Source organism: Rhipicephalus sanguineus, chromosome 2, assembly GCF_013339695.2.
Source record: "Rhipicephalus sanguineus isolate Rsan-2018 chromosome 2, BIME_Rsan_1.4, whole genome shotgun sequence".
NCBI lineage: Eukaryota > Metazoa > Arthropoda > Arachnida > Ixodida > Ixodidae > Rhipicephalus > Rhipicephalus sanguineus.
In genome coordinates this window covers 83156177-83171821 of record NC_051177.1, presented here as the reverse complement: position 1 = coordinate 83171821, position 15645 = coordinate 83156177, and the positions used below count along the sequence as shown (strand labels likewise).

At 47.2% G+C, this 15645-nt stretch overlaps 1 protein-coding gene across 1 annotated transcript in view; it reads left to right on the top strand.

The window, feature by feature from the left end:
• The window catches only part of LOC119383253 (guanylate cyclase soluble subunit beta-1), a 69667-nt gene that overhangs the window by 35397 nt on the left and 18625 nt on the right, over positions 1 to 15645 (top strand). Inside the window, exons 7-9 of the mRNA XM_037651318.1 lie at positions 11643 to 11831; positions 12387 to 12533; positions 13409 to 13563. Coding sequence (XP_037507246.1) covers positions 11643 to 11831; positions 12387 to 12533; positions 13409 to 13563 — 491 coding nt within the window. The remainder of the gene's footprint in view (positions 1 to 11642; positions 11832 to 12386; positions 12534 to 13408; positions 13564 to 15645) is intronic.

Sequence of the window (15645 nt, the reverse complement as noted above, 5' to 3'; positions counted from 1 at the left end):
CTCATTTAGGATCAATCGCAGCTGGCATGCAGAATGGTAAGAAGACAAAAATTATGTGGAAACGCCTTCGCTTCCGTTCGATTTCGAAATGTATGGCATCGCTGGACAGCCAGAAAGCTTGACCGAGAAGTTTGGCGACGCGATGTGTCAGCGTAAGCGTCAGACTCTATAGCCATAGCGACAACAATAAGTGAACCTGCACGACAAACGTTTTCTCTTTAGTGTAATCGCAACTTAAGCAACGCTTTGTTAGCGTTTATTCTCGAACTTTCCAGCCAACATAACTCAAACCTATGAAGCTGCGCTGATCACATAAGGCATTTATGGTGCAATGTTCAGCGCATATCAAGTGCACATTTATCAAATCTCCAGCGTAGTTAGCTCTTCTTGAATAGATTACTCAAGAGCGCCTTGGTTTGCCAGGTTCTCTTCATTGCGAACAGGCGAAAGTAAGAGAATGTTTTGGATGGATAAGGACGAGTTTTAAAGAGACGACGCATGGACGTTGCAGCAGAAATGCTGGGCAACGGATGTAGTACGCAACTGGATGCGTTAGTAAGAGGACGCTGACGACGTGCCTTAATGCAAAATGCGTGAGAAGGTTCTGAACAAGAATCTTCGATAATCTTGCGGATGTTTTTCAGGCCTGGTTGTCGTGGCTTTTGTGGGATGAATGGCGTCAAAACTTCGACGTCGTGACTCAATTGCCTTATCTCTGCGAGACAGCCGACTTGATCTTACGGAGACGTGGAGACCCTCTTACGATATTACCGCTGGGTGTTCGATGCCGCGAAAGACGCGCTCATTCGTTTCGCTTATGTAGACTGTTTCAATACGTGGAGTGCACGTCTTCGCGCGAGCTGTTAAATGTACGCTAATGCGACAAGCAACAGCTATATGTTCATCAAAGTGACATGATATACCAGCGTTCCATTTCTTAAACATAGTCGTACTTACTCACGCCTAATAAAACACTCTTTTGCAGAAGACGCTTGCACAACAGTCAACAACAGTAGCACGGGTCGCTTATTATTATTAACATAGGCATACGCACAAAGGAAGGGGGAGAAGGGATTGGCCTCCTCTCCCCTAATACGGCGTCTTTGCACTGAGTTCTGATCGTAAGATCCTCAATGTGAGCAGGTCGGGAAGAGCGAGGAGGGGAGGGGGGGGGGGGGGGAGGGCTGCTGTGCTGCTAAACCTTGCTTCCCATCTGTAATGGGAGCTCTACATACTCCTATGATAACAGCTATGAGAGCTGCAGAGATGGGGTGTTTTGAAGAAATTTTGTTTCTTCTTAATTGCAGGTTACGATAAATGTATTCTGACCCCTTCACACAATGCCTCTGTGAGGTCTGTAGGGTATTTGTAAATTAACTTATTAATTAATTAATAATTAAATAGTTAATTATTTATTGAATAATTAATTAATTATGTTACGGGCAATTTTGCCCGGAGGGTTGGTATTTATGACTCAAGAAATAGTTGAACGTGGGTGACCCTAACAGCTGCATGAATGTGTACTTTACAAAAAAAAACAAAGAAGCTACAGAACAGTAATTATGTGCCAAATTAAGCAGCATTTGCAGCGTACGTGTCTTAATCAGAGTGGAAAGGAAAATAAGTATACGTCACTAGAAATGCATAAAAATTACGACATTACTCCACATGAATAATGCTTTTTTGTTAAATGGTTAAAATAATTCTGACATTAATTGTTTCTTTTCATCTACTTCCTAAAAACCCTTAAGTAATAGTGTTTAATTAGTTATATATCATTACTCACATGACACAAAGATGCCACATATGTTTGTGCAGAGGAGCAGATCGTAAACATAGAACGCGTGCAATTTCACATGACAATTCCTAATGAAATCGGACTGATGATATTGCCGTATAGTCTGACGTATTTTACTGAGTCAAAATTCTGTTGCTTTTTGTCTTAAAATGCAATAGTTATGTGCGACGAGTTGCTTGAAACAATTACGCATGCGTTCATAATTAAACGTTTTGGCATGTGCAATTAGCCCAATCGTTTGAATTAAAAAAAAAGGAAATTTAAGAGCTCTCCTTTTTTTTGTTAGACAGAACCCTAATGGAAACAACAGAAAATGAACCTAAGGAATGTATAGTAGACGTATCAAGACTACAAAGACTATGAAGGCTAGAAATAGCATCCCCTATACCTTTATTTGTCTTCATTGTCTGTTGGTTTTCATAAAGGTTAAGTGATACGTTTGCTGTTGTACTATTGGATCACAGCGCTACCGAAACAGGATAACACTCCTGTGACATGCAAATTGTAACACTCGTGTTCTGCACCGTCGGCACAGTAGACCGAGAAGACCAAGTTCCCGAAATTTCAGCGCCAAAGAAAAAAATTAATATTCGCGCATTTCTGTGTCTGGGATGCACTGTATTCTATGAAGCCGTGCTTTTCGTAATTAACGCAACAACGCTGAGCAAAATATTATATAAAGCGAGAACAAAATGAAAAGCGAGACCCGAACCACAGCTAATGTTTCACCGTCCGTGACGATGCATTGCTAGTTGTTAATTAGCACCATGCGCCCAGTTAAGCTTTATGAGCGGTTCTCTCAGCATCCACTGTTATCGCGCAACGACTTTATGCACAGCGTGATTAATTTTCCGGAACATGTTGGTGGGAATCCAACATGCCCTCTCTTGATTGAAATGCTTTTCGCGGGTTTTGTTACATGTATTATTACTTAACGTGTAATCAAAATGCAGGTCTTTCCGAACTCTTGCATTCCGATAGAAAATTTAGTGAGGCGAATTCATTTCATGATGCTCGCAGCATCGCGCAGTGTTAAGAGTTGTTTAAACTGTGGCGCAGTCATCTTCCATTGCACTAGGTTACATATCACACACGTATAGTTGTAAAAGTGTCTGTTATATGCAAAAGACGAGCAAATAGTCAGGTTTCGAAACTGTTACTTATGGCCCTGCTTGAAAAATGCTTGAAAAGGCATGACTACGCTGACTTATATGACTAAGTTTGCCTGTGTCATTAGAAAGGTCAATCAATCACTCAATCAATCAATGAGTTCACTCCCGTATAAATACCCTGCCATGAAGTGGGTTTTAACTGCTTGACTATAGTCGTACTCCAGTGGAAATGGAGGTTTATCATTCATATATACGGGGGTTATTCAGACAGTAAGGGCCGTTGGTCCCCAAAACAGAAATATTCGTTCGTAAAGCTTTTTATTTGCTGGTTTAGTTTAGCACAAAGCTACTTCACTTCTTTGCATAATCACCGTTAAATTCTAAGCAGTTTTCGTACCGCTGCACCAGTTTTTTTTTTTTTTTTGTCACTCTGCATAGAAGTTCGCCGCCTGGGAATTCTTGGCTGTTTGAGGTGGTCGTTAAGCATTTTTAGTACCCACCTTGCACACACACTCTGAGATATCTGAGCTTTTCAGTTACAATTGTGCAAATTGTAGTGCAGCTGACAAGAGAAAATTCATCCGACAGACGACTAACTGTCAGTCGTTTATCTAATCGCAATCCCCGATCCACTTGTTGAACAGTCCCATTGGCCTGGATTCTGGCCCTTCCACTCCGCTCTTCGTCGTGCAAATTTACGCGGCGATTTGCGAAGTCTCGACCCCATTTTATGATCTTTCCTTCACTAATCACTTCATGTCCATAAACTAGGCACAACCCCGCATAAATTTGAAAGCTGATCATCCTTTTGCAAGCAAAAATCGAATTACAGTTCACACTTCACAACAGGCGCGAGCAACGATTTTCGCAGACATTATCGTTTGCATTACCCAACAAGCAGACGACTACTGAGTCAGAACAGTAACTTCAGTACCTTCGCGAAGAATTAACGGATGGCTCTGCACAAAGAAATCTTCATTCTGACGTGGGAATTTTGAAATATTAGCCAACGGCCTTTACTTTTTTAATAGCCCTCGTACTATGCCTCAGAGTTGGAAGCGTATCTTTTAGATGCGAAGTATCTTAAGGCGGAGCTCAATCCGGTGGTGGTGGTGTGCGGCGTGACCACCCTTACTGCGCATGCGCATACCCTCTCCACACACCTCCTCTCCACTCACCCTCTCCCCTTTCCACTTTCCCTCTCCCCTTCCCCTCTCCCCTCCCCCTTTCAAGTCTTCCTCTGAAACGCGGGCTAGACATGCCGAAATTCTCTCCTGCACAACGCCGTGATGAGCTCGAGCGCATGCGCGTCCCCTCCCCTTCTCTCTCCTCTCCTACGCTGCCCCCCTCTCGCCCGCCTGTCGACCGCGTTCCCCGCTCGCCCTGTGAGAATTAACGGCCAGGCTAGATGGAAGATACGACGCGCGTAGTGTCCCTCTTCGCGTTCCACGACGCGAAGTCGGTAGCATGCCCAACGAATGCCAACGGAACGCGATCATGCAAGTGCTCCGGCTTCGCATCGCCTCATGGTCCCCTTTAGCGGGAGAGGGTGTAATTTCTTTTACGTAGTGTGAGGCAACCTGTCAAGTTCTCGTATTAGAAGTAGACTGCCGTGGGCGTCCATTCAAGCGCTGCAATTCGACTCGTGTGATTTTTGTTTTTGCTTATGTACGCCTGATATGTGTAATTAAACTATCGGGTGTTACGTGTCGAAACAAGCGTACGATTGTGCTGCGCGCGTAACACACTGGAGGCGTAGGATTAAGCTTGGCCGTCTTAACTTCTATGAAGTGCCCCTAAATCTAAGTACGCGTGATTTCTTGCGCTTAACCACTGATGAAATGCGGCAACCATGGCTGAAAATCAAATTATATTTCGATTACAAGCAAAGAATAAATCCAAGCTGTCCTGTCCATAGAAAATTTGCATTGGTGCTCCATGCAATGGCATTTTCTCATTGGGTTTAGAAAAATACGTTATCGATTTAGAGTACTCTGTACTGTACGTTGGAAGAGGTGTGTGCAGCAGACCCTCGAAGATCCTTGAAAATTAGCTTCTGAACATCGTTGAGCACATGTGCTTAAAAAAATTACACCATCTCCCGCTAAAGGGGATTATGAGGCGATGCGAAGCCGGAGCACTTGCACGATCGCGTTCCGTTGGCGTTCATTGGGCACTACACAGACCTCGGGCATGCTACCGACCTTGCGTCGTGGAACGCGAAGAGGAACGCTACGCGCGTCGCGTCTTCCCTCTAGCCTGGCCGTTAATTCTCACTGGGTGAGCGGGAAACGCAGTCGACAGGCGCGCGAGAGGGGGGGAGCGTAGGAGAGGAGAGAGGGGGAGGGTACGCGCATGCGCTGTCGCTCATCGCGGCGTTACGCAGGAGAGAATGAAGCGCGCGAGAGGGGAGGAGTGGAGAGGGAGACAGGTAGTGGAGAGGGTGACTGGAGAGGAGGTGTGTGGAGAGGGTTTGCGCATGCGCAGTAAGGGTGGTCTCGCCGCACACCACCTCCACCACCACTGGATAAACTCCGCCATAAGATGCTTCGCATCTAAAAAAGTAGTTAGCGATCTAGAGTGCTCTGCATTCCTCATGATTCATGATCTCCTTCTGCTACGGGAGAGCAGTGAGCTGTCGCCCATCAAGAGTTTAACCACAGGAAGAGAATTTCTAATGTAATTTCTGTGGAGTTGATTATACCATACAGACCCATGTACATACATGCCGCTGGTTTAGGTGGACACCTTCAGCGTCTTGGGGAATTTCGCCAGATATTCTGAGAATGCTGCTTAAGCAAAGGAAAAATGCTTTAGGTGGGAATGACGAACATTTAGCTCTAATTGTGCAGGGTGTTAATATTAGCAGAGAAAAGTACTTACGGCTCGAATTGAAGCCAGCAAACATCATTCTCAAACATGAGTTACTGGCAAGCGCACCGCGGTTCTGCGGGTAGGGCTTGTATTTATTCGACAACTTTAAAAATGAATTCAAGTGAATTGAAAAACGTTTATTAAAACAACAAAAATGGCATTTGAGAAGCAGGTGGGTGGGGCCCCTAGTCCAGGGCTCCACTGGCCTCGGCAGCCCGCCGCGCCTGGTCCAAAAGAGCCACTTGGGCCTCCTTTTCCTCGCTGGTGAGCAAGGTCTCCCACTGCTCTGTCCTGAATTTTTGCGCCGGAATCTGAGGCGAGTTAATTTTGGGGGGCCTTAATTCGCATTCTCACGTAATGTAAGAAAGAGTTGGCTGTCCTCCACACCACGGGCAAGCACCAGTCCGCGGCATTTCCTCCTCAAAGGCGGATGCACGCAAGCCTGCAAGCGCCCTCCGGACTGACGTCATGAGTCAGGCTACCGGTGACCCCGCCTTCTGAGAACATTGCGTAGTGCATGAGCGGGACTGTTTCTTTAGTCGCGGAGACGAACGGCTGCCGCGCTACAGCGGTCTGGGCGAGGCCTCTCCGGACTTAAGTTGTATCCAACTATAGATTGTGACCAGCTGTATACTCGGGGAAGACTTTCTGTGGCAATGGAGCGAAGTCTATGGGGGGCGGAGCTAACTGTTCTGTTACTTCGCCAAACTAGTTCCCGATAAACTGGTTTCGGTATTAGTTTCAGCGGGAAAGATACGGATTTGCTACAGTTCTGTGTTTCGCATGTGCTCCGTGGTTGAGTGCGTTTAACCACGATCACTGAGCACGTAGGTATATTGACGACTCTTTCCTTACGCTTCACCTGCTTCTAACCAGGCTACCACTCAGAACCTCCATCTTGAGCCGTGCAACAGTCCGCTCGTTTACACCGCTAAGCTGGCTAACCGAACAAGTTGCGGAAACGACGGAGAGTCCTGGTTGCGTTGGTCTCGCCAGAGCCATACATACCCTTCGGGAGAGTTTGGCAATTCTTTCATCTCACCGCTTTCCGCGCCCCGCCCCAGCGCCGCCCTCTTCTCGTGACGTAAATCCTCTCTCCTCGCCGGCGGCGGCGGGCGGCAGCGCGGCGCGGAGCCTGGCAGAACCGCTACGGCGAGGCGCCGGCGCGCCGCATTCACGTGATTGCTGAAGAGCGCGCGTAGCTTGCGAAGCTCTTGTACGAAGCCGCGTATGGTCTCGCGCGCGTATTCATGCGTCAATTTGCTGCGTGCGATGAGCTGTTGTTGCGCAGTTGGCTGCTCAAACAGCAGCGCACAAGGTTTCCGTTTTTTTAGGCTTCCCAAGGAGGAGAAGCGACGACGCCTTTGGATTAGAAACATCAGACACAGCAAATGGACTCCGACCGACTGCTCCGTGTTATGCGAGTGACGTACTTGAGTATTTCGCTTGCATATTGCTGGTATTGTAAACAGCGTACCATTAACACAACCCTTCATTCGTTGTGCAAAGGGCCCTTTCAGGCGCACAAACTTTAAAAATCATTTTGTCACGCTTAAAAAAGGAGTTTTATGGTTCGTGTTTCGAACGCGAGGGCAGATTGAAATTTTCCAGCGATAGCGTCATGTGTTGCGTTTACGCAATTTATCGCGCGTTCTGAGCACGAGCTTGGGATGTTTATTGCTGTGATGCTGTGAGGGGAAGGTTTATTTCGATATCGCAGGTTAGTACCGCCGTGCATCCGCTGCGGCGCATCTCCGGCATGTGTTTCTGGCACGTTATATGGTGTGCGTTTCTGTGACTCTCAGCCTATGGTGTCATTTACCGCTGTGTTGCCCCTTTTGTACATGCTACCAGGTTCACGCCTAATTCGCGCATGTAAATTAATGCGCGCCTCTGTGCTAAGCGAACGTGCCTTACGCTTTTTAGTCATGCACATATAGTGCACGACGTCTGTGCTCGTGCAGGAAGCTCTTCTACTATAGCCGGGGGCCCTCATGTGCTCGATGAAATTTCGTGATTAGGAAGTATAGGTCGTGAAGAAATTGAGCAGAAAAATGATTTTCTAAAGTAAACCAACAGGATGTCCGCTATCACAGACTAGCAGAACGAAATATTGTTTTAAATTAACGCTCGCCTTCTAGGGGCCCTGCACCTGCTCTGGCGAAAATCTTAATGCCTCAGCAAACACAAAAAATGACCGCCGGTATCCGCGGCGTCGGCGTCCCGCGTCGGCTCCGTCAACACGAGGGATGTGAAAAATCACCTAATGACGCCACCATACGACCAAAGCTCGTGACGTCATGATGACATCGAATAACGTGACTTCAAACGATGACGTCATCACATGATTGCATAGTTTCATACAATGGCCTAAAGAGGAAACTGGCGCTGCGATCGTTTAACCACCATGGGAATGATGGGAAGTACAGGCTGCGGATTGGATTGCGTTAGCTAGCGAACTGTCTACGGATCTTTTTCCACAGTTTCAGTTTCGTTCTTCGCGAGGCGTGGGTAGCGGGGTGCGTTGCAAAGCGCTCAAGCAGTGCCTTTGTTGTTCGAAGAAGGTGAAGACCGCTAGTTTTCTTGCTTTGCTGCCACGTTGTAGCTTTACAAGTTGTATTTGACAGTTTTAGCAAAACGTCGTGCATATCACCGCTGCGCATAAATGTAGCGTCCCATGCGAGTGCAGGAAATTGCATAGAGTTCTCGTTTTGTGATAAGCGCTACTTCTCAAAACTCGTTCAAATCGGCTGCAAAACGACGGCGAATGAAAGTAGACGCACCGTCACGCTCCCCTGACTTGACTTCACAACAAAACGAGAGATGCGTTGGAGGCCTTGGACACTTGAACAGACGCACCTGGCATCGCAGCAGAAGATACGTTGAGTGTTTCTCACTCAAGGTGGTACTGTTATTTTCACAAATAGATAATGCGTACTTTTGAGGGAAAGACAAGCATGCTTGTTTTAAGTATTGTAAAGAAAATAATTCATTATATTGTGATGCCAAATCTGGAACACAAATGCAGAGCAATGCATACCCTGGTGGTTGAACTTGTCCAGGTTTCAGTTCCATCTCACGGTCTCGCAAACAATAAGTTTTACATACAAAATATTGAAGCAAGTTTTAATTGGAAATATGTGGGTCACACAGTAACGTCGCTCAATACTAACTTCGGGGTAGATCAAGCTAGCGAAACGGCCACCAGGGCCCCATGAGCGTGGCACGTAAGTCATGCTGTACATGACATGCGTGTCATGAGTTTCATGTTAACTCGTGTTTTTATGTTCGTCACACAGTCACGTCGCGCAATACCAATTTCGGGGTAGATCGAGCTAGCGAAACGGCCGCTAGCGCACCATGAGCGTGGCACGTAAGTCATGCTGTACATGACATGCGTGTCATGATTTTCATGTTAACTCGCGTTATTTGTGTTCGTTACACAGTCACGTCGGAAGATACCAATTTTGGTGTATATAAAGCTAGCGAAACGGCCGCCAGTGCACCATGAGCGTGGCACGTAAGTCATGCTGTACATGACATGCGTGTCATGATTTTCATGTTAACTCGTGTGTTATTTATGTTCGTCACACAGTCACGTCACGCAATACCAATTTCGGGGTAGATCAAGCTAGCGAAACGGCCACCAGCGCACCATGAGCGTGGCACATAAGTCATGCTGTACATGACATCCGTGTCATGATTTTCATGTTAACTCGTGTCATTTATGTTCGTCATACAGTCATGTCGCAAGATACCAAGTTTGGTGTATATCAAGCTAGCGAAACGGCCGCCAGCGCACCATGAGCTTGGCATGTAAATCATGCTGTACATGACATGCGTGTCATGATTTTCATGTTATGACTTGTCACTTATGTTCGTCATACAGTCATGTTACGCCATACCAATTTTGGTGTACATTCGATTAACCAAGCGACCAGGAGAGCCCAAAGTCGTAGGCGGCTAGATAGATAGATAGATAGATAGATAGATAGATAGATAGATAGATAGATAGATAGATAGATAGATAGATAGATACGCTCAAAGTCGCAGAAGTTCGCTAAGAAATGCTTCGCATTTAAAAATTACACCATCTCCCGCTAAAGGGGACCATGAGGCGATGCGAAGCCGGAGCACTTGCACGATCGCGTTCCGTTGGCGTTCGTTGGGCATGCTACCGACCTCGCGTCGTGGAACGCGAAGAGGGACGCTACGCGCGTCGTATCTTCCATCTAGCCTGGCCGTTAATTCTCACAGGGCGAGCGGGGAACGCGGTCGACAGGCGGGCGAGAGGGGGGCAGCGTAGGAGAGGAGAGAGAAGGGGAGGGGACGCGCATGAGCTCGAGCTTATCGTGGCGTTGCGCAGGAGAGAATTTCGGCATGTCTAGCCCGTGTTTCAGAGGAAGAGTGGAAAGGGGGAGGGGAGAGAGCTATGGGAGAGGGAAAGTGGAGAGGCGGAGGGTAGAGGGAGAGTGGGGAGGGTGAGGTGAGAGGGAAAGTGGAGAGGGAAAGTGGAGAGGAGGTGTGTGGAGAGGGTATGCGCATGCGCAGTAAGGGTGGTAACGCCGCACAACACCACCACCGGATTGAGCTCGGCCTTAAGATACTTCGCATCTGAAATAATTCAGAAATACCTTCGAACGCGCGGAATCGAACGGGCGACCTCTCGCTTTGCAGCCCGCCGCGTTAGACGTTAGGCCACGACAGCACCGCCTTTCAACCTGCTAACAGCGAGCTATTTATATAAAGTCAAAGTCAAAGTTTATTTTCCATTCTGTCGTACAGAAAGAAAGGACTGTGAAAAAAAGGCTGTGTTAAACAGCTTGACTAGTTCACAGCCCCATACAAAAAGAAAGCAGAAAATAAATATAAAGTAAAAAGTCGGAGCGGTAGCAGCACCGTGGTAAACATGGCGATATGGCACCTCACGGGCAGTGCCCCACAACAGGGCGTACACATTGCAGTTGTGATTTTAATACATATACGAACCATGTACTTCAGCATGCTTTCTTAGTTGCCACATAGATGGCGCGATGCGCGCGCGTGTGACGCGTTTTAAAGATCGTCGGCCCGCTCCTGCGAACGGCGTTGCTCTTCGCCCTACAGGGCATGGTCGCCTACGTGCGCTTATCTCGAGGAAAGAAGGGGGTGGTTGAGCGGGGGGTTGTATGTCTTGTGCTTTCCCCGCGAGGTCCGCGCTGAAGTCACAGAGCGTACGAAGGTCGCTTCTCTCGCTGCAGCGGCCGCGTTTGAGGAAGGAGCGCGCTGTTCAAACAGAAATAGTAACAACTGTGACAATTAGTTCGCGCTCGTCCTGTGTGTACCTGTTCGTTCGTTTCGTGCGTCCGGCTTTATGTTGGAGCAGTGCACTTTAAGTGTCGAGCTGTGACGCATTAGTTCGCGCTCGTCCTGTTTGCGTTCTTTTCGTGCGTCCTTTGGGCTCGAGCGACGCGCTGGCAATTTCGAGCTGCTTTCCGTTCTTCGCGTTACATTTCAATTTATTGCTATCGCAATCATTGCTTCGCCGTTGCGGCGAAACTGTGACTTTTTTTTTTCTTTTCTTTAGAGGGGGGGGGGGGGGCGGGACGGAGAGGGGGCTACTTCCAGCTGCGCAGCGAAACTATCGCAACGGCATGGTTCAGCTCTGTAGCCTTGACTGCATTGCCACAGAAAGTTGTCCCCGAATATAGTGTCCTCGTACTCGGCAAGCGACAAGGTAGATGATAAACCACCGTGGCATGTCGCCTGTGTCCTACACCTAGCGCGCCCTGACTTCTCGACAGGCCTTGAAGCCAGATGTTCACCATTGCGATCTTATTTTGCGAAATAACACGTGTTCTGCCTTTTCCGGCTTTCAGGTAGCCAAGCTCCTCTGCCAGAACCTGCCCGTGGAGGCCGAGAAGTTCGAGACGGTCTCGTGTCTCTTCTCAGACATCGTGGGTTTCACAAACATGTGCGGTAGCTGCGCGCCCATGGATATCGTGCGGCTGCTCAACAAGCTGTACTTGCAGTTCGACAACCTCTCCAATGTGCACGGAGTCTACAAAGTGAGTATGCCTGTTAATCAAGGAGTACAGGAAGTTATAATCACCCGAGTCTGTCTAACACGCTCGTTTGCATCTCCCATAAGCCTTGCATAAACCACCTGTTCGCGCAATTAAAGTTTGCGGCGGGATATTTGAGGGCACAGACATGCTAGAACAATACTTGCAAATGGAACTGAGTAGAAACGTTAGTGCCTGCAGCTATTCAATAGAAACATTCGCGCTGGCGGCAATCATTAAAAAGTTCATTATTCAATCTTAGTTAATTGGCCGGCTGACAGCAATAATTATCGTCTCGGTTTGTGTCCCCCCTGAATAAAAACTTATCTGCGAAGGTGGTTTTCACGTACCTCTTAGTGCTGAATTTTAAGAAAGCCGTAAACTTAATTTTGAACACCCCATATGTAAAAAAAATCTCATATTTGCAGCTTGTTTGAAGATTTTTTTAGTCTGCTCTATGCAAATGAATGCACTGAGGATTGGTTCTGGTTCGTGATAAGTTCTGCTTGTCGTCTAGTAGGGTAACATCTTGGTCAACAATTATTATCGTTCACGTAGGTGGAGACCATTGGGGACGCGTACGTGGTTGTGGCCGGGGTGCCGGACTTCGTGGAGGACCACGCTGACCGGCTTGTCGCGATGGGGCTCGACATGATTACTGCCACGAAGAGCGTGCTCAACCCCGTCAGTGGAGAGCCAATTCAAGTAACGCACCCTGACTGGATACCTCTCATAGCAGATCTTTAAGGAAGTTCGAGTTTTCTTTACAGAAGTGAAGAAACATCTTGTGCGGATATATTGTGCACTATTCTCTGGTGGAACTACAACCAATTGCAAAACAGACCGAAGTACTTAAGATTGTTGAAAGTAGCGCGTGAGTAGGCCATTCAAACCCTCATCCGCGAAGCCCTACCAAACGAATATTTTCTTTTTCTTTAGTTTCTAAATCCTGCCCTTAGGCGTACAAGTCTGCTTCATGTGTGAAGTATAAGAGTTTAGCGGTGGAACGGTCCGTGATCCAGCGATCACGGTTGGGTGGTTGGCCAAGACTGAGTCCTATTGCACGGAGGTGGCTAAATCGGTTAAATGAAGGCCTGCACAAGTCTGCAGCAAGTGTTTGTCAGTCACACTGCGCACTGGGACGTCACAAAACGGGCACGATGCACCATATGGGTCGCGGTACTGTTGAGGCCAGGGAGTGGTCACATATGGGATAAGCGTAACCCCGGCACGACGCCTCCGCAACGTACAACAAGAATATGTATAACCAATAAAGGAAATTAGCACGGGAAGCGGCTAGAAGCCGGGGAACAATACCAGCGAAAGCGGTCAACTTGAGCGAGTCGAATAATTAAAGCACAACAAGACAAGACCGACGCACGGAGAGAGCAAAACACACAACGAGCACTGCCCTTAATTTTAATTATGCAACCGTACCAGCCAGTCCAGCTTTTTCGTTCCCCTGAATTAGTGAGGTGAAGTGACTCTTGCGCATTGCTCGAGAGCAGTGCGCGCCATCAGTGGCTACCACTCTATCATGTGTACACCGCAATCTTCTTTTATCGTTTCTTTCCTTATAGATGCGAATCGGCGTGCACACGGGTTACGCAACGGCTGGCGTGGTCGGAAAGACGATGCCTCGCTACTGCCTGTTCGGCAACACCGTTACTCTGGCCAACAAGACCGAAAGCCTGTCCAAGCCTTCTAGGGTCAATGTCACACAGGTGGCGCGGAGGTAAGAACGGACGCATTCCTTGCCTCGTTTTAGGCTCCAGTTTGAGTGCTTGGATACCGTGAAACTGACCTTATAGGCTCACATTGAATCATTTAAAGGACCCCTAAACCACTCCGAGTTCAAAGACGAGGGAGTGGTTTCTTTCTCGACTTCTCTACCGTTCCTACAGGTGCTATCTCCTCCTCGCCACTTATTTCTTCATCAAACACGTGGACAGTGGGAGCACAAAGCGTAGGCCCTATCAGGGTTTGGCGCTTTTCTGCTGCACGCTGCTATCTGCGCTTGCGCAGTCGAAAACGCGCGAAACGAAGTGAAATCAGTTGATCGTGCACGATAGCCATGCGAGACAACGCAGAACAGGTGGGCGGCTGCATGGCAAAGCAGTGTAGAAGACAATTCACAATTTATGTCCCTTCTATATGGACCAATCGAGAGCTAAGTTCCTCGTGTCGTCACGGGAACAGATTTTGACGTCACGAATTGTTCCGAAAAGACGGGAATCCCGAGGATAGAATAACGCGCTCGTTCTCTGTATTTTCAGAAGTTGCTTAGAGGCCCCATAAGGTCTATCATCGTCATTTGCCGCAATGCGAAGTGTTGTGGTATAACAAATACGATAATCGTGGTGTCCGTACAGTCATTACAGTTCGGTAGTGTAACTCGACCTTGGTCGTCTAGCAGGTGCAATCGCGAAGTATTTGGACGAGGTATTGGAGGGAAGCGGCGGCGATGACCAGGAGCTCGACGCTGCTAGTTCGCCGAGCGAAAATGATCATCGACCTTGCGAAGTCATCCGGTGGCCCCCGGACTCGGAAGCGTCAGAGCGGCGGTGTCATCCAGCGCCAGCGATTGGCCGCGAGATCGACCTATAGGTGGCAGCAGCGTCGCCGCGTTAGTGTGGAGAGGCGGTCGGAGGCGCGTATACAAACACACACAGCGGCGCTTCGTTGTGAGCAGTTTCAACCGATTGTCGGCGAATAAAATGCGTTGATTGCTGCTTACTGGTAATATACAGGGTGTTTCAAGAAATGTGTCCAACCTTCTAAAAAAATCAGGAAAATGAGATATTTGATTGCTGCCTTCAGAATTGGTTTTTCCGTAGTGGCAGGGATTTTAAGATGGTTAGTTAAAGGAATTATTTGGGACTGTAATTAAAAAAGTTAAATTAATTAACTTTTTAATTAGTGGAGTTAGATGGTTGTGTCAAATAAGAGAATTGAAGTACTTCATGCCAGAAACCCAACCCAACTTTGAGATTTCGAAAAAGTGGCATGTAGTAATAATTACGAAGTAATGAAATTCAACCAAATTCAATGGCGAAACCTAAACAGAAACATGAAAGAACGCAACCGCCATATTCTTCTGAGACGTCCAAAACGAGTGAATGACTTTTTCTGTAGCGCTAGGCATCTTAAGATGGTTAGAGACATGACTTGAGAGAGTAATTAGGAAAGTTAAATTAATTAACTTTTTAATTAGTGGAGTTAGGTGACTTTGTCAAATAGGGGAATCGAAGTTCTTCGTGCCAGAAACCCATCCCAACATTAAGATTTCGAAAAAGCGGCCTCTAATAATAATTACGAAGTAATGAAATTCAACCGAACGCGATGGCTTTCGCTGTTGAAAGCCGTTGCATTTCGTTGAATTTCATTACGCCACAACAATTACTAGAGGATGCTTTTTCGAAATCTCAAAGCTCGGATGGGTTCCTAGCGTGAAGAGCTTCAATTCTCCCATTTGACACAATCACCTAACTCCATTAATTAAAAAGTTAATTAATGTAAATTTGTTAATTACTGTCCTAAATGATGTCCTTAACTACCTTAAGATTCCTGCCGCTACAGAAGAAGTAATTCTGAAAGCCCCGAGCAAATATCGCATTTTCCTGATTTTTTGAGAAGGTTGGACACATTTCTTGAAACACCCTGTATACAATCCTCATTGTTGAATCGATGCACGAAGATCATCCAACGTTCCTATTACTAGTGAGAGAAGCGCAATCTGCCGATGAAAGGGATGATCGCCCTGGATGGCAGTCTGTGCTTGCGCACTATATAACGTTTTTTGTTGTTTTCTCTGTAC